General features: G+C 51.7%; 1 protein-coding gene across 4 annotated transcripts in view; it reads right to left on the bottom strand.

Moving 5' to 3' along the window:
- Positions 1-23,357, bottom strand: part of CROCC2 (ciliary rootlet coiled-coil, rootletin family member 2) — a 94,702-nt gene extending 71,345 nt beyond the window's left edge. For all 4 annotated transcript variants that reach the window (XM_019486074.2, XM_059730864.1, XM_059730863.1 and 1 more), the window contains exons 1-3: positions 23,271-23,357; positions 13,517-13,667; positions 12,796-12,941 (exon numbers count right to left, since the gene is read on the bottom strand). In XM_019486074.2, the coding sequence (XP_019341619.1) occupies positions 12,796-12,941; positions 13,517-13,667; positions 23,271-23,324 (351 nt within the window). In that variant the 5' untranslated portion in view covers positions 23,325-23,357. The remainder of the gene's footprint in view (positions 1-12,795; positions 12,942-13,516; positions 13,668-23,270) is intronic.
- Between the last annotated feature and the right edge of the window lie 848 nt (positions 23,358-24,205).

Raw genomic sequence — 24,205 nt, 5'->3', positions numbered from 1 at the left:
TGGAGCACAGCTTCATTCTAGCAGGCTTCCACTGAGGGCCAGGGTCTGACTCATGGGGCTACAACCAGATAACCATGCATTCAGCGAGAGGAAGGACGTGCTGTTTTTCAGATGGATGTAGTAGGCACAACCCAGTGCCAGTAACAATAATTCCTACCCTAGTGATAGTGCTTCTCACCTGGAGAGCCCCAGGGCCCTTCTCCCTGGTTTCTCTGTTTTCTACTAAAAATGAAAAAGTATGGCTATGTCCATACCATGGATGGTAGAGTGTGACGGTAAGAGGCTTGTCTAAGACCAAGCACCAAGTCAGTGACTGAGCTGAGAGGTCTCTAGGAACATGTCCAGTCTGAATGCCACATGCTGTTTAACCACAGAGAATCCACATACCTGCTCGTCCACTTCATAGTTTCATAGTTTCATAGTTGGTAGGGTCGGAAGGGACCTGAGCAGATCAACAAGTCCGACCCCCTGCCATGGCAGGAAAGAGTACTGGGGTCAAACGACCCTAGCAAGGTGTTTATCTAGTGTCCTCTTAAAGACCCCCAGGGTAGGAGCCAGCACTCTCCTGGAAGTTGGTTCCAGATCCTAGCCGCCCTGACAGTGAAGTAGCACCTCCTGATGTCTAGTCTGAATCTACCCTCTGTCAGCTTGTGACCATTATTTCTAGTCACTCCTGGTAGTGCTCGGGGGAACAGGGACTCCCCCAATGCCTGCTGGTCCCCTCTGACTAGTTTGTAACAGACCACTAGATCCCCCCTCAGCCTTCTCTTGTGAAGGTGAACAGGTTCAGGTCCCATAGCCTCTTCTCGTAGGGCCTGCCCTGCTGACCCCCAATCATGCGAGTGGCCCTCCTCTGGACCCTCTCAATGCTGTCCACATCTCTCCTGAAGTGCGGCGCCCAGAACTGGATGCAGTACTCCAACTGCGGCCTAACCAGTGTCGCATAGAGGGGGAGGATCACCTCCTTGGACCTGCTTGAGATGCATCTGTGGATCCATGACAAGGTATGGTTGGCCTTCCTGAATGCGACTCCACACTGTCGGCCCATGTTTGTTTTGGCATCAATAATGACTCCAAGATCCTTTTCTGCCTCTGCACTGACGAGAAGGGAGTTCCCCAGCCTGTAGGTATGCTGCTGGTTCTTCCTCCCCAGGTGCAGCACCTTGCACTTATCAGTGTTGAAACCCATCCTGTTCTCATCCGCCCACCTCTGTAACCTGTCTAGGTCCGATTGCAGCCTATTCCTCCCTTCTAGCGTGCCCACTTCCCCCCACAACTTAGTGTTGTCTACAAATTTGAACAGGGTGCTTTTTTACCCCCTCGTCCAAGTCGCTGATGAAGATGTTGAGCAGCGCGGGCCCAAGGACCAAGCCCTGCGGATCCCCACTGCCCACATCCCTCCAGGTCGAAAATGACCCATCCACCACCACTCTCTGGGTGCGACCCTCCAGCCAGTTAGTGACCCATTTGACTGTGTAGTTGTCGACACCACAGTCCCCTAGTTTTTTAATGAGAATGGGGTTAGAGACAGTGTCGAAGGCCTTCCTAAAGTCCAGAAAGACTACATCCACTGCTACCTCTGCATCTAAGGATTTTGTAACCTAGTCATAGAAGGCCACCAGGTTGGTCTGACAGGACCTGCCTCTAATGGACCTGTGTTGGTTGCCCCTAATCATAATCTCCCCTGCTGGCCCCTCACGGACATGTGCCAGGATAATTCTCTCAAAAAGCTTACCCAGGACTGAGGTAAGACTAACTGGCCTATAGTTTCCAGGGTCCTCCTTCCTCCCTTTTTTGAAAATGGGAACCACATTGGCCCTTTTCCAGTCCTCTGGCACCATACCAGAGCACCACAAGTGCTCATAAAGCCGTGCCAGGAGTCCCGCAATGACCTCTACTAATTCCCTCAGCACTCGGGTGGAGATCATCAGGACCAGATGATTTAAATATGCCCAGTCCCTCCAGAAGTTCCCTGACTAGATCCTCACTGACCCCAGGCCTGGGTACGCCTCCCCTGGGGCCTATGGGGGTCCCGTTGGGGGTGGTGACCCGATCCCTGCTCAGGAAAATGGAGGCAAAGAAATTGTTAAATAGGTTAGGTTTGTCGTCTGGTGCAACGACCAGATTTCCTAGCATGCCTTGCAGCGGCCCCACGTTACCCAGTACCTTCTTTTTACCCCCTATGTATTTAAAAAAGGACTTCTTGTTGCCCTTGATCCAAGGAGCTAGTCCCAGTTCTATCTCCGCCTTGGCCTTCCTGACTGCCCCCCTACATCCCCGAGCAACCGAGGTATAGTCCTCCCTGGTGGTGGCCCCTCCCTTCCATTGGGAGTATGCCTCCTTTTTAGCTAGGAGACGTTCCTGTATGCTTTTCGTGAGCCAAGGGGGCTTTTATGCCCTCTTGCCCCCTGTGATCCATGTTGGGATTACCTCCCTTTGGGCTTGGAGGATCATCTCCTTAAGGAATGATCCTTCAATACACATGTGGAGTCATTAACAACCAGGGTTTTCCTGCCTGGCCAGCTCATTGGGGATCCCCAGAAGATCACCTATGTATGCACGGGGCCAGAGCAACACCACTGTTCCTTGCTGATGTGTTAGCAAAACTTTAGACAGAAAGATGCAGCATTCCCGTAATGGCAAGGTGCTGCATGGGGAAGGACCTCCTGCAAAATGCCCCACACAGTGAAGGTGTAGGGGATCCAAGAAAAGCCATGATCTTGCACAAAATATTTTCTATCGAATTCCAGTTCTGGCAACACCACCAACCCAACATAGCTCTGGATGCTGTGTAAATTAATGCTTCCATGGCTCATTCCTCCCCCTCATCCCATCCCCTCACAAATTTCCAACCCCATGGACCATATCTTTCACAACCCTGCAGTCGTTATTGCTAATGCTGAAAAGCCTTGCAAACAGACTCCAGGGGGTAACTCTTTTATCAGCTAGTTAAGTTCCACCATAGGAATGCCAATAGCAACCTGCTGGGATATCCCATGGGATAGAAAACCTTGCTTTTGGGAACCTATAAATGCTCTGCAGTCTGTACAGAATCATTAACGGGCTGAGTGCTTCTTTGCTATTAGTTATCAGGACATTCAGCCTGTTAAAAACCTTCAGCCAACAGCTTCCCTCATCACTTTGCACATGTGATCATCAGGGATCCCAGTTTTCTCTGCTAAAAAAAAATCCCCAATTTTCGGATTAAAAAAAGTAACCCAAAATCCACATTTTTCCGTGATCAAAATGAAACACCACTAATACATAGATATAGACCGGTGTTTCATTTTGATCATGGGAAAACGTGGATTTTGGGTTACTTTTTTAAATCCAAAAACTGGGGATTTTTTTTTTTATCAGAGAAAGCCAGGAACCTTGATGATCGGTCCTAGGGAGTTCAGTGGCACCACTCATGGGCATGAAGTCACCTCCTGACCTGAAGGGTAGGTCTTCCCTGTAGAGTTAACTCAGGTGATCAGTACCCAGCTGGGAGCAGCTGGATTGTCCTTGCTTGAGTCTGAGTAGCCACACTGTACTGCAAAGCCAGAGCTGAGGTACCACGTTCCCCCTGAGGTACTGTTCTCCTGTGTACATCGCTAGGACTTCTTGGAGCATATTGCATATTCCTCTGTACTGCCAGAAGGGACCACTCTGTAATTCTTTCCCAATGTATTGTGCAAGAACTTTGAGACACACAGGAGGAATTATGAGAAGGCAAGGGAGGTCTGAGAGCGCTTGAGTGAATTAGCTTGAGTCATCGTTGCACGATGGGCTTGTGACCAGACTGAAAAATGTGGCATCTAGCATCTAACACACATTTCCAACTGGGACACGCTGAAAGCATCACTGAAATCAGATGAGAGAGTGTTGCGGGTCTGGGAGTTGGGGCAACACTGGAATGAGAGCTCAACTTAGTCCTGAAGAAGATATCCTTTTTGTTTTTGCAGGGTCTGCTATGTGCATAGCACTGGTGCTGTACAGATGCTGAGGAGCTTGGGATCTATTGATACACATTAATTTTTACCATGGTAGCATCTAAAGGCCCCAAGTGGAGCATGACCCCACTGTGAGAGGTGCTGTACAGAGAACAGAATTAGACCTCCCTGTTCCCCCAGAGCTTACAATTTAAGTATGTTTGAGAGTCTACAGGCAGACCCAAGTAGGCAGAGAGACAAGAAGAACAGCAGGAAACAATCCTGGTCTAGTATAGTGTCGCCACAGAGTCATATTTTAATTTGTTCTTTAAATTGTTGCAGGGCATCTTTGCTGTAATAGCAGTTTCTGCGCTTTTCCCAGCTCAGCAGTGGGAGATTTCTCTGCATGCAATGTACTTTACAGCTCTGAGCCTGGCTCATAAAGCATAGTAACCTGATTATAAGGTTCATTTGGCTTCTATTTTCACTGAACCTTGTTATAAACATCCTCCCCCTTTGATAACAGCCCTCTGCCTGTGCCAAGAAGATCCCCTGAATCTGGGGAGAAGGCTCCAGGGCAGACTGAGACATTTATTATCACTATTATCACAAAGAGAGTCCAGGAGAGTGGTAAGTGCTTTTGGCATCAGAGAATTTGGATTTTTCTTTTTTTAGAGATGTGCCCTGGGGCTCTGAGAGATTCACAGAGAACACTCTGATGTCATAGGGCTGCCCACAGAGCAAGGGTGGGAGAATCAGGCTCTCCACAAATCGCCTTTTTTAAAATTTATGCTTGAATGTGATGTATGTGTAATGCTGATGAAACAGCGAGGCTGATAGTGCTAGCTAGAGACAGCGCAATGCAGACATACAGGGCTGGCTGTGTCCATATGGTTCAGTCAGCCCACCCCCACCTAGACAGGGCATGTCCCTGCCAGCCCAGCTTTGCTTCCTTATGTGGAGAATGGGCCCAACTTCCCAAACAATGGAGCCCCCATGGCATCCAGTGAATGTCATGGGGTCATTCTCCTGGGTAAGGCCCTGCTGGGTGCTCTCTCCAGAAGCAGAGAACTTTGCACCTGAAGCAAGGAACTCACTATGATAATACTGTCTGTGCATCACTAGAGAAAGTGGGGAGACAGACAGAAAGACCTGGGTTGGGCTAGGAGAATCTAAGTTGCTTCTGTCCTATTCTTGTAAATGAAGAGGAAGGTCAGTCTAGCATAGCTGGTAGTGAAATACTAGCTGGGATAAGGCTAGACTTCACAAGCTTTGCTCCAACTATTAAACAAAATGGTTCATGTGAAGGAGGGTGCTGGTCACTACTGCTGGTCACAGGCTATTGAAGAGAAGCAGAGCAAGTGTCTGAAATGGAGTCATCCTCTCTGGGCTCCAAGAGACGGGTACGTATGGGGTCGTGTGCCTGCACTTGAGAATGGTGAGATTCCTTCTGGAAGTGTGGGCAAGAGGCAGATGCCAAGTGTGGGCAAGAGGCAGATGCCCCAAGGAGGTGATCTCAGAGAAAGCTGGGAGGGGAGAGGTGTCATCCAGTTTTAGGCATCACACTTTAAGAGGGATGTGGATAACTTGGAGAGGGTCCAGAAAAGGGCCACTCGCATGATTAAGGGCTTGCAGGCCAAGCCCTACGAGGAGAAACTAGGACACCTGGACCTCTTCAGCCTCCACAAGAAAAGGTTGAGAGGCAACTTTGTGGCTGCCTATAAATTCATCATGGGGGCGCAGAAGGGAATTGGTGAGGTTCTACTCATCAAGGCGCCCCTGGGAGTTACAAGAAATAATGGCCATGTTAGCAGAGAGCAGATTTAGACCGGACATTAGGAAGAACTTCTTCACAGTTAGAGTGGCCAAAATCTGGAATGGGCTCCCAAGGGAGGTGGTGCTCTCCCCTACCCTGGGGTCTTCAAGAGGAGGTTAGATAGGCATCTAGCTGGGGTCATCTGAACCCAGCACACTTTCCTACCTATGCAGGGGATCGGACTAGATGATCTACTGAGGTCCCTTCCGACCCTAACATCTATGAATCTACCCCTCAGCCATGATGGTGCCACTGAATTACTGCTATTTAAAACTGGCACAGTCATTCTGTAGCTGAGATTGGGCCCTCATTGTGCTGGGTACTGCAGATGCAACATAACGGTCTGAATAGCCAAGGCAGGAAGGAAGTATCAGCTGCTTTACAGAGGGGAGCTGAGGTGGAACTGAGCAGGCAAATGAACTGTCTATAGTCACACAGGAAGTCTATAACAGAGTTGGGCACTGAACCCAGGCTTGCTGACTCCTGGTCCAGAACCTCATCCTCTGGACCTTCCTTTGTCTCAGCTGGGTTTCTGTGCACCTGTTAATGGTGACCTGCCTGCAGGGTGAACTCCATCAAACAGCACTGAACTCCTGTAAAAATGGATCTCTTGAAAGAGAGAGGAAGGCACAGAGGTAGAGAGGCCAGAACAACGAGGGCTGGGTGCCTAACCCCCAGACTTCTCTAAAAATCCTAACTGGGATATGGAAGACACTTCCCGATTTTTTACAAGGCCCAGGTGATGCCTGGGCCCTCCTAAACAAAGGCTGCAAATATCTTCTGAGCCTAAGAGCTTATGAAAAAATCTCCAGCACATTCCCCTCTTGACATCTTCTCTCCTTCTGGTGCCCTGCTCCATCCATCCCATTGGCCCCATTTCCACTAGCAGCCATCAGCTGAGCTGTGAGCAGAGTGCTGGCCAGACAGAGCAGGGCTCACAGGTCTGCTTAGGGAGCTCCCCAGACAGGACAGTTCCAGGTCAGTCAGGCCAATGCCTCTCTGTGCCTGCCAGGCAGTCGGGTGGAAGAGGGTGTTAAGGCAGGAGGGCTCTTTGAAGTTACAATTACTTCTGCTCTTCTTGATGGGAATCTTTGTCTTTGAAGGAATGTCCCAGCACTTGGATAACAAAGCACCCAGTAGGAAACTCCTCCTCTCGGGACAGGAGCAGGGCAGACATGCACTGTGGCTGGCTGCACCTGTGTGCTCCAGAAAGTGACCAGCCGCCTGTGAAAATTGGGCTAACATCAAGCTTGCTCTGGCATGTCTGATGAGACATCAAGGGACCTCCTGGAAAGCCATAATTCCCTGACCTTTGCAAACTATGACACAACTTCTGGCGGTCGCTTAGCCTACCCTCTGCTAATGGGGGAGAGGGCACCATTGCTGCAGGAGGAATGGATGTGCATCTGCTCCCCCTTGTCTTCTCTTACCTCTCTTCCCCCTTTCTTGAATGGGGACACTATGCTGATTTACACCAGGTGGGTTCTGGCCCAAGGATTCCAATTAACACCAACTGGGAATTGTGTCCAGAGGCCTTTTCACACCTAAGGCAAATACAGATTTGAGCTCTCAGAATCCCAGCTACCCCTTACCCTCCTGATGGTGCATCAGAGATGATAGTCAGGTAAATGCAGTGATTTAGAAGGTGCGCTTGGACCCCAAAACAACCTAGCTTGGTTTAGGTTATACACCACCAAAAACGCCCCCAACAACTCAGTCCTTAGAGCAGAAATCAAGGAGCAATGGTCTCAAGTTGCATCAAGGGAAGGTTAAGTTAGATATTAGGAAGAATTTTCTCACTAGGATTATAGTAAAACACTGGAACAGGTTACCCAGAGGGGTGGTGGAAGCTCCATCCTTGGAAATTTTCAAGACTCTGCTAGACAAAACTTGGGCTGGGATGATCTAGTTGGGGATGGTCCTGCTTTGAGCAGGGTTTTGGACTAGATGATCTCCTGAGGTCCCTTCCAACCCTAACTTTCTATGATTCTATGATTCTAAGTCCTTCTGTGAAAAGGGCAGCATGAATGCGTATAAAAAAACAGGCACATGAGTCCATGTTGGTACCCTGGGGGCTCAAAGCAGCATGGAGGGTGGGAACCAAAGGAGTGGAGTCCATGGTGAATCTTCACTGGGCCCTTCTCCCTGGTGTCTCTGTCTTCTACTAAAAATGCCAAGTCCAAGAGTTAAAGCAAAGGCATTCAATGGACAGCAGATCTCAGGAAATCAAAGAAACTCCACCTCTTGTGACTGGCTAGTCCTGGGGAGGGCCTTGTTAAGGCTGGGAAGGAGACAGCTTCTGAGCATGGGGTAATTCAAACAGGATGTCAATGAATTGGAGAGTGTTTGGAGAAGAGTCATGAGAATGATTAAAGGGTTGGAAAGCATGCCTTACAGGGAGAGGTTCCAGGAGTGCAGCTCGTTCCGCTTAAGTGAAGTGACTTCACCATAGAACACAAGCACTTATGCGGGAAAGGAAACTTCAGTGATGGTCCTTCTAGTCTAGCAGACAAATGTAAAACATGATTCAATGGCTGGAAGCTGAGAAAACGTAAATTCATATTAGGAATAAGGTGTACATTTTTAATAAGGAGGGCAATTAACCACTGGCTTCATTAGCTTAGCAAGGAGCTGTAGTGGATTCTCCATCCCTAGCAATTTTTAAACCAGGATTGCATGTTTCCCTACAAGACATTCTCTAGAAAAGTAGTTTTCAACCTGTAGTTCACAGACCGAAGGGTCCGCAGACTATATCTAAGGGGTCTGTGAAAGATGCCTATGATCAATCAAAAGGATACGAATACCTACATTTACAATTCAAAGGGGTCTGCACTTCCATTCAAAATTTTTTACAGGTCCACAGATGACAAAAGGTAGAAAACTGCTGCTCTAGAGTGAATCCAGAGAGAGGTGCTATGTGGGAGGACAGATGAGCTAGTCCCACTGGACTTCTCTTCTAGGAATGTAGAACTAGATAGAGGGTTTCCTGAAAAGAACAATCCCCGATTCACAGCAGGTTAATACACCTGATCCAGACACTCCTGGCTTTTTAGCTCAAATGTTCCCAAACTAAAGCCACAACCCAAGACAGACAGCAAAAGAAACCTCAGCCACAGGTAACCCTCCAGGCAGCAGCAGAGGTTGCAGGGCAGCCTGGGCTTGCCCCCCGCTCTGTCAAAACTCAGGGTCCCATGCCAGGTGGCCAGGTGTGTCCAGGGTACCATGATCAGCATCATCATCAGGGCATAGTTGGTTGCGCCCACCTTGGTCCCTGCAAACAGCCCTGCAAAATGGGGGGGAGGGGGGAGGGAGGGAGGAGAAAGGGCGCTGGCTCCAGAGTGCCTCCCCAGACAGGTCCCCTGCAGGGAAGGCAGAAGCATGGGCAGGTCCACATCCCGGTTGTCTGGAAGCCCCACTCTCCTTGAACCCAGGTACTGTGGGCTAGGCAGCAGCACAGGAGACAGGCTGGTCTACAGGAGAAGCGGGGGGCAGTGGGGTCTGGAGCTAAGGCAGTAAATGCTGCCAGAAGACTGCCTCTCCCAGCCTGGGAAGGGGGTGGGAGAGGCAGGTTGTGGGTGGCCAGCACACAGCGGCCTGCTGGACCCAGGGGAGTGAGTGGGGACAAGGGCGGTGGGGAGGGTGCTCAGCCAGCAACCACCTGGGCCAAGGCCTGCCCAGCTGATTTACCATCATCCCTGGGCACAGGTGCAGGCATGAACCCTGACCTGAGGCCGGACACCACACAGCCCCTGGTATAGAGTAACTTATCTCAGAAATGTTGCAAACTCACAAACAGCTTCTTTCTCATGGCCCTGCAGGCCCTGCAGCTATATTCAGGGGAGAGGCCACCATTGGCAGCCGGGATGCAGCCTCAGGATCACCACCACCCACAGCCGGGGCCCTGGGGATGCACCCCAGGTTTGCAGAAGGAAGACCCAGGATTGGATCCTCCTCCTGAGCTGGCTGGTGATGGCTATGGAGGACTGGCAGGCGGACATGGCAGGCAGAGGATTTTACCCACGAGGACGCGTGGGACCAGCATGAGGACCAGGCAGACCAGAAGTTCAAAGCACAGCTACTGGCCCTGGAGAAAAAGAGTATGGGGGCCCTACAGGAGAAGGGTGCAGTCATGGACAGGGCAGTGCAGGCAATGGAGGAGGACTGCTGGGTGCTGGACACCATCCTGGCCCTAGCTGTTGCCTTTGTACCACCCAGTGCCCTGCCCCCAAACCTTCCTTGCTGCTCCAGCCCTGCTGCTCATCCCAGCTCCACATGGGTGTGGAGCAGGAGCTGCTTGAAGTGGGGCCAGGACCATGTGCTGGCCTTGGCCACCAGCTGCCAGAGGGGGAGCCACCATCACCCCTGGGTGAGCCCCCACCTGCCAGACTCGCTATGGCGTGTGCACTTGCAGCAGCATGGCCAGAGGCCAGGGTGCTGGTCATCTGTTCCTGGGCTTCACCCCCTAGACACCCCCACCCTATGGCCGCCCCCAGGATGGCACATAGACACACCAACTTGTAATTAGTTTGCACAGGGGAGAAGGTGTTTTATTGTTGGTGGGTGGGGTGGGTGGTGAAGGGGCTCTGGTGTTGGGGAGGGAGGCGAGTCTGTTTGTTTTAAGGGCAATGAAGTGTTTTTCTGAGAACTCTCTGCAATGAACATGGTGTTGGGGGCGGGTGGTGGGGCAGGGGTCCATACGTGGCTGTCTAGGCAGGCTACAGCGGGGAGTGCAGGAGGAGGTGGTCAGCCAATGCGTCTTGCACTCAATGCCCAGGCCCCTGGGCACGGGTGTGCAGCTCACCCAGGGCCTTGGGGTTAGGGTTAGGGGCACTGCTGTTGCTGCTGTTGCAGCTGGTGCCCCCATGGTGAGGCGTTCTCTGATTGCCATGCCTCCTTCACCCAGACCTCACAAAAGAGCTCCCCCCCAGGCGTCGCTGATGTCATGCAGCATGCAGGCTATGATGATGACTCTGGGGATATTGTCCTCACTGAACTTGAGGTGGGTCATGAGGGTGCACTAGCGTCCCTTGAGGGGGCTGAAGCTGCACTCCACCACCACGTGGGTCTAGCCCAGGCACCAATTTAAGTGGGCCAGCGGGGTTCAGCTGGCCGGCATAGAGCCGCCTGGGCCAGGGGAGAAGCAGGTAGGTGGGGTCCCCAGTGAGGAGGGGCCGGACCACCACAGTGCCCAGCTGCAGGCCCAGTACTCCCAGCTTGAAGTGGCCGCTAGGCACCAGGGTTGGCAAGGTTCAGTTCCAAAACACACGGGCATTGTGGGCACTGCCCACCCAGCCAGTACTCACGGTGGTGATAGCACTACAGTGGTCAATGATGGCCTGGAGCACAATGGAGTGAAAGCCCTCCAGGATGGCCTCCCCGGTGGTAGCCTTGCTCATGCCAAAGGAAAGGCTCATGTAGCAAAGGCTGGTGGGTGTGGCCAGCTTCAGCAGGGTGACTGATCAGTCAGGTGTCTGTGGGGAGGAGCAGCCGCATGTTGGTGTCCTGCTGCATTGTGTGGGCAAAGCTGCTCCAGAAGGTCCCAGAAGGTGGCTTGGGTCATCCTGAACACCTCCAGCCACTGCTCATCATCTCAGGTATGCTGGACGATGTGCAGCCACCAGTCCTGGCTGGCCCGGCAGGCCCACAGGAATCAGGGCTGGAGGGCCAGGAGGGCCAGGGCGGCCCCAGCAGTGGCATCCTGGAGTGCATCAGCAGCATCCCTGCTGGGGTCCTGCCAGCAGGATGGTGGAAGTTGTGTAGTGGCAGCAGCCTTGGGATGGTGCGGTGAGGCTAGGCAGGTGGGTGCTGCATGTGAGGGAGCTGGCAGGGCCCAGATGGCCATGGGCCCGCCAGCATGGTGGGCCAGCAGGGCCAGCACAGTGGTCAGCAAAAGCCTGGGGCACTGGGCATTGCTGCCAGGTGCAGAGGCTGAAGCAGCCATGGCACAGTGATGTAGAGGATGCGGTGCAAGAGCTTCTGTGAGCTGCACCCATGTTGTGGACATTGCTCGCGGACAGAAATGCAGCTGGTCAGGGAGCAGGGAGCAAGGCTGGGTTTTAAAGATGGCCTCCAGCCACAGGTAGCTGTGGCCAGAGCCTCCGGTTCCCCCTTGTGGCAGCAGGGGCCTGTTTCCAGGGCCCCAGAAAGTGGGAGCAGTTTGCTGCTGGGAGCAGCAAATCTTCTCCCATATCTCTGCATGTGTAGTTGCCTGCCTGAGAGTGTTTACTTGCGAGTAGTTTACTCACAAGTAAACTGATCCCACATCAAATACATGTGTAGACATAGCCACAGTGTCATGGGACCAGTCAGCATTGAGCTCGTTAATTAAAGTCACTCTTGGTGTTGACTTGCCCTCCCTGTGATTGCCCTCTGAGAATGGTGCTGCCCCCAAATACCCTCAGGGCCACTCATTGACTCCAAAACCCTGGCCAGAACTCTGCGTTCTCTGCCAGCAACTACCCCTGCTACCCCCATCCCACCCTCCTCCACAGCAGGGAGTGGCTGTCTCCACTTCTCTCAGGATGATGGAATACATTTCTGCCAGGATAAGGGGAGATGATAAATTCCCCTGAAGGGCTAGAAACACTGTGTCAGGAAACTAGGCCAAGTACATACATTTTTTGTCTCAAGCTCTTTCACTCCATACCTTTCTTTGTCCCAGCTTCAATAAGAATGCCTGCACCAGTCCATCCACAGAGCAGAGCACCAAGAGGACCTGACTGTCTATGGGGCACTGCAAGAACTGAGAAGCCATCATATGACCTGATTCTCTCTAGAGGCAAGTGGCCAAGGAGCTGTTTATACATAAGAGTGGGGTCTGGTGTGTACCCAGGTGGTTCCACTGGCGGTCACTGCTCTAACCCCATGGTTATGTGCAACCAACACTTGGTCCTGCCAGGAAATCATCCCATGCCTCTTGTTTGGTTTCCCTCCCCCTGGCTGTCCATCCACACCTAAGGCATGCTGTGCAAGGACACCAAAATGGAAAGCCCAACCCCAGAGGTCCACTGGCCCTCTCAGCAGAGACTGCACCATGCCTGAAAGCATCCAATACTCTGTGCTCACCCGTTCACTGACAGCATGGTGCTTGCTTGCCAGCTCATCCCTCTCTGCCCGTGTATGCGCCAGCAGGTCTTCAAGGCGGGAGAGCTCCCTCTGCAGCAGTCGGTTTTCTTCTTGCATGTTGGCCAATGAGGTTGTCTCCCATGCAGCTGGAAGGGGCAAGAGCAGGATGGCTGAGCAGCAGGACACACTGCAGGCCCAGCGGGTCACAGGGAGAACTGGCAGAGAAGTCAGTTCACAGGAGAGGAAGGAGGCTTCATGAACCAACTACTGATCTGGCATTCTGGAGGTCTAGATTCATTTCCCAGCCATGCCACAGACTCCCCATGTACCCTTGGGGAAGTCATGTAATTTCTCTGTGCCTCAGCTCCCCAACTGTGAAATGGGGGTAATAATCCTATTTTGTCTATTTAGACTAAACTCTTTGAGGCAGTGACTTGTGTTCTTATGGCACCTACCACAATGGGGTGCTGCTCTCAGCAATGGGATCAGCTACTGTGCTAATAATGCCACTGATAGCTAGGAAACTCCAAGGAATGTCAGATTGCTCCTTCCACAGGGAAGAAGGGGAAGGTGTTTTGAATAGCTCCCTGAATAGGCACCATAGCAGGCACTCCTCACCACACTGCAGTGCTGCCTTCCTCCGCACAGCTGCTCAGAGCCGCAGTTTTTGCACCCTTCCAGCCCCTCTCCTGGCCTAGGAGAGTCCATTCCCTGGCTGTACCTTGGGATGATTCTTCTGCCAGGCTCTGTGTGATGATCTGCCGGATCCTGGCTGGGACTGGTGTGGGAGCAGCTCGGTCCCCCTCTCCGCGCACAGTCAGAGTCTTGTCCTCCTTGCTGGCCTCTGGGTTAAGAACCGTGTCCTCCAGTTTCTGAAACACAGCTGGATGTTACACCTTTGCTGGACATGGGCCAAGCACTTTCACCCTTGGAGCAGATGTGAATCAAAGCTGACTGCAGAAACCAGCAGAGGCCATCATGCTGTTAGTGGTTGCTAGCTAGCACCCCCTCCCTGGAGCTGAGAAACCCTCCTACAGTATGCATTCCCTGCTTCTAACACCTCCAGGTATCCCACATTGGCTGCTACTTATGTGGGATACACTTTTGGGGTGGGAGGGGGGGCAGGGGAGGCGGGGAGCTCCAGCCCAGCTTGTCATTTCTTCAACAAGTCTGTGACTTTAAGAGTGCCTTCACCCTTCCCTACCAAGAAAGGAAGCAGCAGTTGCCAATCCACTACAGCTATGACATGGCTCAGCCACCCTCTACTGGTAGCCAGGACAACCTGGGCGAGGAAGATGGCTGTGGACCCAATCCACTGCATGGGGCCAGTCTGGTGCATGGCCCTAGCCCTGCACACTGGATTGGGCCCCAGTCCTGGTGCCAGATTGAGCTCTACGTCCCTGGCCTGCACACCAGATTGGGCCCTGCAGTCCTAGCTCCATGTGCCAGACCAGGCCTTACATCAGATTGTGCCTCTGGCTTCAGCCCCATACGCAGGGCCATTTCATCTGGGCTTCAGGCTTGGAAAGCTCCTGGTGGGGGAGTGGTGGCAACATTAAATGCCATTGCTTTCCCGCCACCAAATTTCTGGACCTGTGAGGGGTCCTGTGGATTGGATGACATGGCTCCATGAGCCAGTGGCTGAGCACCACTGCTGTACATCAACAGCCAGCTGATGCTGGGGCCCTCAAAGTGCATAGTCTGAGTCTAGCCCATCTCTTTTTCTATTGTGCACCCTCTTCATTTCTCCTAGGCACTGGCAATGCCTGTGACCCCGGACCTGCGAACCCAAGCAAGTTGCAAGAGATGGGGGGAATCTCACCCAATCACTGCTAAAAGCTGGTCCCAGCCCTGAGTAGGGGCTGAACACTGTGCAGTCAGAGACAAGTCAATCAGGACATGCACAGACACCCAACTCTGCATTAGCAATCAGTCTGCAGCACAGCTGCCGTGTTACTCTGACCTGGGAGCAGTAAGGCCAAAGTACCCATTTTGCTGTCCTCGCTCACAATGGAGCTGCCCCAGTTCTAACTTATGCAATTTTTACTCAGCCCTGGGGAAGAAGGAGACTGGGGAGCACCCCACAAAACCACGGCGGGAATCCCTGGTGGAGGGAATGGAGGGATCATTAGCCAGGGTACTGTTCACTCTCCACTAGATGGCCAAGAAACAGTGCCATATGGGACTGGCACAGCCCTGGCTCTAACCATCCACTCGCTGCCCAGTTGCTCTCCTAGAAGGAACCTGTGGTGCCCAGCCTCTGAGGCCACAACTGGGAACTGTCAGCCACCTCTAGTGTTTTTCCCAAACGCTAAACTAACATGAATGAGCTCTCCTGAGGTAATAACACGGCAAAGGCAGGGCACGTTAGTTTTATCATTAGTTAAACTTGATGAGGTCAACTCTCACCCCTCAGCTGGGGCTGACCTCATCTAGTCTACCTCACAGTACAACTAAAGCCTCTTGTCTTCACAGTGTTCTTACCTCAGAGTATCTCACACACCTTAGTTACCCTGAGGTAAATAATGCCTCAGTCTCTAACACTGCGCACATGCACCCATGAGTGCAAGGTGACACAGGAACGGGTCACAGGGGAAGCAGTTAGCAGACATGGGCTTGGGTATGATACAGCTCATGCTCTTAAGGATCCGTAGGCCAGGATTTAAAATCATTCAGGAGCCTAAAGAGGTGGATAGAAGAGCACATAGCCATTTGTAAAGCATTTAGGTACCTAATATCTGGCTAGGGAGCCTAGCTGTCTTTTTAGATGCCCAAAGGCCTTTAAAATCTGTATGTACAGGCTGTTGGCCCACTGCCTTGCCTTCACTAGAGATTTTTCTTCAGGGTAACTAAGACATGTAACTTAATTTGAAATCAAAACACAGTGAACACAAAGCACTTTAGTTTCCCTGTGAGGTAAACTAGGCGAGGCCAACCCCTGCCGGCAGTTCAGGGTTGACCTCAGTGGGTTTACCTCACTGTGCAACTCCCATGTCGTGCCTTTGCTGTGTTTTTACATCCCATGGATTGGCTTAGCCCAGAGTTAAAAAATATGAGGGCAGATTGGGAGTTTTTCAGTGAAACGTCTTTTCTCTGAATATGCCAGCTTCTCAAAACTGAATGTCTCCAAGGGAAAGGGTGGGTTTCAACCAGTTTCTTGGGGGGGGGGCGGGCTGAGGGAGGGCTGGAAAAGCAGGATGGGGACAAAGTGTTTAGAGCCCCTGAAACATTTCATTTAGGCCAGTTTCTCAGCGATGTGTTCTGGCTTTCCGGCTTGAAACAAACTTTTCTTTCAAAACACAGGCTAATTTTAGTAAAATAATTTAAATAAAAGGACCCCCCCCCCCCAGTTTAAATCAAAACCAAACACTTGGAAATTACAGAAACAAAATGTTTCAGTGGACGCAAAACTTAATCTTTGTCACATTTTTGGCCTGTGAAAAATCTATAGATTTTTTTTTTAATGTTTTGTCCTGATTCAAGATAGGAAAATAGTCTGAAACCAGAATGTTTTCACAAGGCAGGAAAGCTGTTTCTTCTGCATTTGCAAAAGTGACCCAAGGTAAGGCCTCAGGGCAGCTCAATATGGAAGGCTACACCTTGCTCAAGTCTGCAGCATGCCTCCACTTATGGCCACATTCAAGTAAAGGCATGCAGGATCTAGGTAGGACTATTACCCATGTAAAACTAGGATGGCTCCACAAGCCTGGCAGGAAAGTCAGTACAGAGCCTCTGCATTGATTCCCTCTCACAGCAAAGCTGCCTGAATTTCACTGATGGTGTTGTAAGTAGTGCTTGTCTCCAGCACAAGAGGTGGAGACCCCCGGACTCCCTCAAGGAGAATTTATTTCCAATCTTGGGTGTTCATGCAAAGAGACTGGCTTGCACAATGGTCGCTGATCCCCTGGACCAGCAGAATCATTGTCAGGTCTAGAGCTTTGCCTAGAGAGTCACCAAACTCCAGTGTGATTCTTTTAGCCTTATGCCTTATCCCCATGCAGGCAAGGAAGAAGGGAAAACGTGAGGAGAAAAGCAGATGCCAGATGTGCAAGCAGGAGTGAGAGTGTGGTGTTTGGAGAGCTCTGCTTGGAGTGATGGGTGTGGTTTTAAAGGACATTCAATTATAGCAGAGCTGCCACAGAGAAGTCCCAAAGCTAGCTGTGTCTGATGCAGTGCGTGCTTCAGTCAGGGAGCCTGGTTATTCTGGACACCTTCTGCTCATTTCCAGGCATTTGCTAGTGTTCGACATGGAAAAGGAGTGGAAAGCACAGCTGCCAGGTGGACAGACCCGGGAAGAAGGCGCCACAGCGTTTGCTCCTTACCAAACACCTCTCCAGCAGCTGTAAATCTCCTGACATTAAACTAGGCAGAAATTTTATATTTTCAGTGGGAAACTTTCAGAAACAATGACCTGCTTTTGTACTGAGTTTAACAAACAGATGCCAGGGCCAAATTCTGTTTTCAGTTCATACTGGTGTAAAGCCAGAGTGCAACTACTGGAGTCAGCTCAGGATTGATAGATGTGCTCCTGGGAGCAGAATCCCACCCTTGAGCTCTAGGGAGGACTCCAACCTCCTTCAAAATCCACTAGCAGGGGTGCCAGCCCTCCAAGATTGCCCTGCGATCTCCAAGAATTAGATATAAAACTCCAGAAGACTGCTGATAGGGCACTCATTAAAATCAATATTAAATGTTGAATCCAATTTATACAGTAGTCCAGTGGGTTTTTTAAATGTAATAGTAATGTGCATTTGCCTTCCTGACGTAAAGTCTATGCACTGTAATCCGTAACTGATATACACAAGCACGTGGGCATGTTTGTGTTGTAGGCATGTTGATGTTCCAGAAACCTCCCAGAACAGATTCAAACAGAGTTGGCAACCCTAGCCACTAGCCATGATGACCAAGGGTATCTTAGAGCCCCAGGGTATTAAAAGCATTGGGCATTTCTCTAATGGCCTTTTAGCTGGCATTCTGCATTGGCACATGATACTCATGAGCTGATCTGCCTGGGCCTGACACAGCCCTGGAAAAAGACTGCCCTGTACTAATCTACAGCTGATAAAAAGGCTGTCACAACCAGAAGTCTTTGCAGGGTTGGGGTTGTGGGGAGAAGAGGAGATGGAGACCACAGAGAAACCTCAGGATTGCTACGATAGCCGTTCTGTACTTCTGAGGTTGCAACAGGGATGCTACTCCCATGCCAGGTACAGATGGACTGTGAGCATCCTCATGTTCCTTGCTCCTGGACTCCCCTTCATAGGGCTGTCCTTTCCAGGCCTGAAAGGCGGCACACCTCTATGAGACAAAATCTGCCTGCTGGTTTGGTGCTCTGGCTGCCTTTTGTGACGCTGTGCTGTGGCCACCAACTCTCACTCAGACCAGCTGACCCTGAGCCCTGATCCAAAAGTGGGGAGGTGAATGCATTTTATCCACTGTGCCATGAGGTACCTCCATCTCTCCCTCTGCCCCAGCCCTCAGATGGGTTCTTCCTCCCCAGTCAACAGCAAAAGGCAGCCTGGTAGGCAAAAGGGCTCCAGGAATGGAGGCAAAATGAGACAAAAGCCTGCCAGGGGTAAACCCTGGTGGTATGAAAGCAGAGTTCCCAACTGCAGCAGCAGTGCCCTCTAAAGGCCAAAATGGGTGCAGACAAAGCCCCCCCATCTCAGAGTGGTTCAAGTACTTCATGGCACCAACAGCTGCTTGTTCCCAGAGCTCAGGACTCACATAAAACCGGGGAAACAGATGAGCTAAGGCCTCAATCCTGCAAACACTTGAGCATGTGCCTCCATTTTTACTCATGGCAACGTTCCCCTGGGGGTCAGTGAGGATATTCAGATGAGTTGAGTTAGAGATATGCCTAGGCATCTGTAAGATTGGGGCCTACTAAGGGAAATGGGGAAACAGACGATGTGAGGTCTGTCAAAGGCACCAAGCAATTTGCACTGAAAGAAACTGAGAGAAACATCTTTCCCTCCCCCTCACACGTTTCGTTGCGTCTGGAGATGATGAGAACTGGTGGGTAAAAATGTGCAGGGAGGAGGGTGATTTTTAAATATCAGTGTCTCTTTAACACTAAACCTAGGCCTCCTCCTCTTCCTTCTGCTCCCACCCCCATCTATTCTGGGGCTTTTGCCTTTAAAACACAGATGCCACATGTTAGCAGGGAAACTGCAAAACATGCAAAAACTTTGAATCATTTATAATTTTCAGGCCACCTCTTAGTACCGGCATCCATACAAAGGCTCTGGCCTTCACTAGGTAATGGGTTCCAGCTGGAGCAGGGAGGCTGCAGTGCAGTGAATGGGACCCAAGGAGACGGCAACTCCCATTGGTGCTGGTGATGTCAACACAGCTGGGGCGGCTGAAGAAGGGAGCAGGCTTTGGTGCAGTGTCAGAATGGCACAGGCGCTGCCTGACTCTGCCCTCCTCCTCCAGTGAAAGGAGATCATGTCAGAATCCATGGGTCCAAACAAGCAGATTGATCCATCCATGCCCCCCCTTACATGGACTGGAAACAGGTCTGTGCTTGTAGCCTACACTGAGCTGGCCGAGCCAAAGACAAGTGAGGTCATTTCCACAACATCACAATTGCGAGTCAGTACACTCCTGCAGACCTCTACTGGAGCAGCCTTTTGTGGGGCCTCCATGAGGCAGAGGGGCCTGGGCCAGCCTATGTTTTTGCAGGACTGAGGACTGTAGAAAGCAACACAAGAACTAGATTCCCCTTCAACTTTTGATGCAGTTACTGGAATTTCCATTCCAGTCCCCCTTAATCTGGTTCTAACTTTATAAAGAAACTACAACCTGTCCTGCAAACTGCAAGCTAAAAGCTGGCTGTGCTCAGTCACACCTGCTTCTTTCACTTTTTTAATTGGCTGCCCTTAGTTTTACATCGACTGCTGCACTCCTGCCTTCCTTTTTCTATTGCCTAGGTCCTCTCAATCCCTCAAGCCCTCGCTCTATTTATCGAAGGAAACAATCATCACTGTGGCTCCCCTGGCCTGCTTTTCCCTTTGGCAAGCACCACAACATGCTGAAAGCTTTGTTCAGGGATGTATTGCCAATATCTTACTGGGAAACTCCCCCTACAACATCCCTCCTGTGTGTCATTAGTACCATGCCCTGAGCATCTGTGCTGCAGAGAGGACAGGTGACAGGCCAACAGGGAATGTAGGATCTCATCATTCTCGCCTCATTTACACAAAACCGTGACTGTGGATGAGGAGTGAGGCAGCCTCACTGGGACTGCAACTGAGAGCCTTGGTCTAGTGAGGGGATGGACTTTGTCCCTGAGAGTTGGGATGAGTATGTGGACAGGAAATTGTTTGAATGTTATACCAGCCTTAGCATTAGTGCCTAAGCACCTCATGGCCCCCAGCCCTACTACAAAGTTTTACCCACATGTTTATAGATGAGAAGCCAGAATAGACTAAATATCAAGTGACTTTCCCCAGGTCACTCAGGAAGTCTGTGACTTAGCCAGGAATTGAACTGAATTTTCCTGAGTGTCAGCCTTGCTCCCCTAGCAGTTTTACTCCTACTCCCAAACTCAAACCAGATTTACATCTATGGGCCTGGAGTTCAGTTAGGGAAAGATCTCCCTGTAGGTCAGGGCCAGAGCAGAGGAGAGAACCCCAGCCAGCCTTGAGCCTTGGACCTCAAGGGATGTAAGCTCTTAGAGCCATGTGCTGGCAGGGGGAACCCTGTCCTGGGAACCAGTTCTTTCAGCTGCCTGACTGCATTGCTCTACTATGCAGCCTAAAATCCAGTTGTCCCTGGCAGGGACAACACACAGCAGTCAGGCAAGGGCAGGAGCTACAAGACAAGCTGAAAAACCAACCCAACACTCCCATGGCAGGATTTTAACTACCCCCAACACAGCAGGCCTAGGCACCTTTCAAGCCTAGGCCTCAGCTGGATGCTCCCAGCTCCTCTTGAAGCCTGTAGCCCATGAGCTCCACTTCCTGAGATCTCACTGCCCTCTTGTGGCCTTTTAAAATGATAACACCTCAGACTAAACCTCACTACCCACCCCCTCCCAGTTCTGGAGCATTCATGCATCTCTCAAGGCAAATCTCTCCATGCCCGCGATACTGAAGTTTTGTTTCTTTTCCAGATGCTAGAATCAAACAATTAGCTTGAAAACACTCCAAAAGCTTCTGAGACCATGGAAGTGACATCTCAGTGCAGCACTAGAGACCCAGGCAGATGAGGGGATAAGCAGTTGCACTGACATAGCTTAGCCTGGATGCAAGGTTAGTGCACCATCAAAGTTCACAACCACAAAACAGGTTCCCTTCATGTAGGTGAGCAATGCCACCTTCCATCTTGGTAAGCTAGCAACCTCCTGTAATATGGCATATCGGCTCCTAAGTCCCAGAATCCCAGCATCCACTTGATGAAGCCCCAGCTGATAACTGCAGCCAGAATGATTTAGCAGGACCTAAAACCAACTGGGCAAATCTGAGGCTGAATGTACAAGCCAGGCTGCTTAGTGAAGCTGTTGCTTATATGTTACAGAGATGCTGAAGTTACTAGCAATAAACATGTCAAGAGGTCTGACCCATGGGCCTCATGGTAGCATGTGCTGGGCTGGAGTGGGAGGCAGGTCCTGGTTCTAGCTGATGCTTGAGGTCATTCATGTGGAAAGATCTGTCAGGTCTTGATTAAGGGTGACTAGGAGAGAAATGGGAATCCAGGAGGAACTTACTCCCCTCCACACAGCTCAAGACAGCAAGGAGAGATGTCACCAGGGACCCCAAAATCAAATCCCTTCAGCCACCCCCACTAGCCAGGTGCTCCTGTGACACCCCATTACTCTTGTCCGGGGGTAGCTGGAGAATCAGGAGGGAGGAGGGAAGGGGAATGTGTGAAGGGCACAGGCAGAGCATTCATCCTGGGTGAGGCCCCTTCACCCCTGTGCTGCAGAGCAGGTCTCCACACTGTTCCTCAGGAGGATGATGGTGTGGAGATGATAGAAGCACAGCATGAATGCAGTTTGTGATCCACGCAGTGACAGGGGAGGTGGATGCTATTCCAGCTGAGGGGTTGTCATTGCCACTGTGTGTGTATGTGCTGGGGGCAGCCAGTAGTGTAGCCCTGCTCCCTGGCCCCAGGGTGAGTGGCATGCTGTGATGTGTTGAGCCCTGGAAGAATCCTGCCTTCAGGGAGCTGACATCTGTTTATTGCTTCAGGGACAGAGGCCAAAGTCCTCCCACCCTGCAGAACTCAGGAAGCACCAGGACACCCATCAGGTCTCAGGCCATCTTTTCAGACCCCTCCCTGATGCCTCCTGGCCACAGCCCTAGCACACTGTGTCTGCTTTAGGTGTTGTGTCCCTATTTCTCCCCACCCTCTCCTTTCTGAAACAGGTAGAGGGTGCTGGTCAGGCTTCTGAGCTGAGCACTGAAAGTAAATACAGCAGTAACCTTTTACTGGGGGAAATAATGGCACCAGTAGAAGGGAATCTGTGGTTGCACCTGACCACCCCTCCTGCAACCTACTGAGCCACTGACATGTACTCTTTACAGGCAAGGACTTTCCAGATATCAGGGAGAGGAAAAGATGCTGCTGCTGAGGGTCCTCTCCCTGGTGCCCTTTAAGAGGAACAGCTGCCAGTCTGCGACAACTGGAAAGAGTGGTGTTTAAGAATGGCCTGATGGCTCACTGAAGTGCACAGGAAATACCTTCTCACAAGAGGAAAAGGCTTATAAGATGGCTTTTGAACAGAGGATGAAGGTCTCTCACTAGACCAGTGGTTCTCAACCTCTTTAAGCTCAAGGCAGCCTTTGGAAGCTGTCAGATCTTAGTTTTCACTTGTGTTTTAGCTACAGAAAAATAATACAACAATTCTCCTGTGGCAAAAAACTCAGAAAGACCACAACAGGCCAGAATGTCTGGAGCACTGTGGATTTCTATTTGAGATCTCTGGGTTTATCTTGGGAGTCATGTGTAGGTGTTTGCACCCCTACCAGTGCAAGGGTCTCACAGCACCCCAGGGTGCCATGGCACCTGGTTGAGAACTGGTGCTCTACACCCTAAAGCTAGCCAGATCTGCAGCTCCTCATCCAGGGAAACTGAAACCTCCTCTCTTGCCCCAGCTTCCTGCACACAAGGCCTCCTGTCTGGGGAACCATTTCTGATACTAAAACGGCATCCCACATCATGGTTTTTTATTTTGCACCCACTCCACTAAATCCCTGCAGCTCTGTCCAAACCTGACAGGGTGCTGCTTTTTGAGACATGACGCTCCTTTTCTTTCACACACGTGTGAATTGCCCAGAGCGCCTGCAGCTGGTCCCTGCCAATTGTCCTGGAAGACATCCAGCTGAGAGCAGCAAGGAGGGAAGAATTCACTGAAGGCTTCACTCCCTGGCCTCATCCTGCAGCGCAAATCAGGGGCTGAACCCTTTCTTCCCCGGCCTGGTTTCTTTGGGGGGTGGATGTTTCAGGGCTGGGAGCTGCTCACTGACCTGGATCGCAGCCTCCAGCCTCAGTCCTGACTTGTCGTCATCCTGCTCGCTCATCGCTCAGAGCCGGGTGGGCAATTGGGGCCAACCCCAGCACAGGCCGGGCTCTACTCGCGGGGCAGCAGTCTCCGGACAGGTGGGGCTGGGACAGGCCAGGGCAGCGGGCTGCTCTCAGGTCAGGGGGCGAGGCGGGCGCATGCCTGGGCAGCGCCGGGGGAGTCGGTCGCCGGTGCCGGAGCTGCGGGAGCCGAGGCGGGAGGGCAGGCGCAGTCGCGGCGGCCGCTGCTCGGGTGCGGGGCTGCAGCAGCCAGGCCCGGCCGCGGTTGCTGCGGAAACCAGGACGCCGCGGGCCCAGGGTTGCCGCGGAGACAGAACGCGGACCCGGCGTTGCCACGGCGACCGGAGGACGCGGCGAGTGTCTTGGAGACTCCGGGACGCGGGGGAGGGCAAGGCCGGGAGCCGCCTCCGCCCGCAGCTCCCCCGGCGTTGCCCGGCGCCCACTGGCCTGCAGGGGCCGCGCGGACAGGAGGAGACGCTTGAGGGGGAACCTGGGTGGGAAGGGTGTCGGGAGGGATTCACTAGTTAGTTACCGTCTGACAAGGACCAGGGGCCACAACGTGAAACGAGTGGGTATAATAATGGCAACCCTGATCCTTTGCATCTTGGTGTACAGGTAAGAGGCCTAATCAGGTGCCTGATGAATCCCTTTGTGGCTGACAAGCCCAATTCCAGAACACCACAGCTTGTTACAAGTTCGACAGATCCATGTGTTACCTGAGCTGGAGTCCAAGTTTGCTGCTGCTTCCTTCTTTCTCACTTTGCGTCCATCCTCTGGATCAAGCCTTTCATGTTGAGCTGCACCCAGGGCGAGATGTTGCCTCCAGATGGGAAGAGATTCTACGCACTCCTCCCAGCTTTCTACACTGATGCTGAATGAC

Source organism: Alligator mississippiensis, chromosome 7 (genome assembly GCF_030867095.1).
Source record: "Alligator mississippiensis isolate rAllMis1 chromosome 7, rAllMis1, whole genome shotgun sequence".
Taxonomy (NCBI): Eukaryota; Metazoa; Chordata; order Crocodylia; family Alligatoridae; genus Alligator; species Alligator mississippiensis.
Note: the sequence above shows the minus strand (reverse complement) of the source record. Positions and strands in the feature narration are given on the sequence as shown.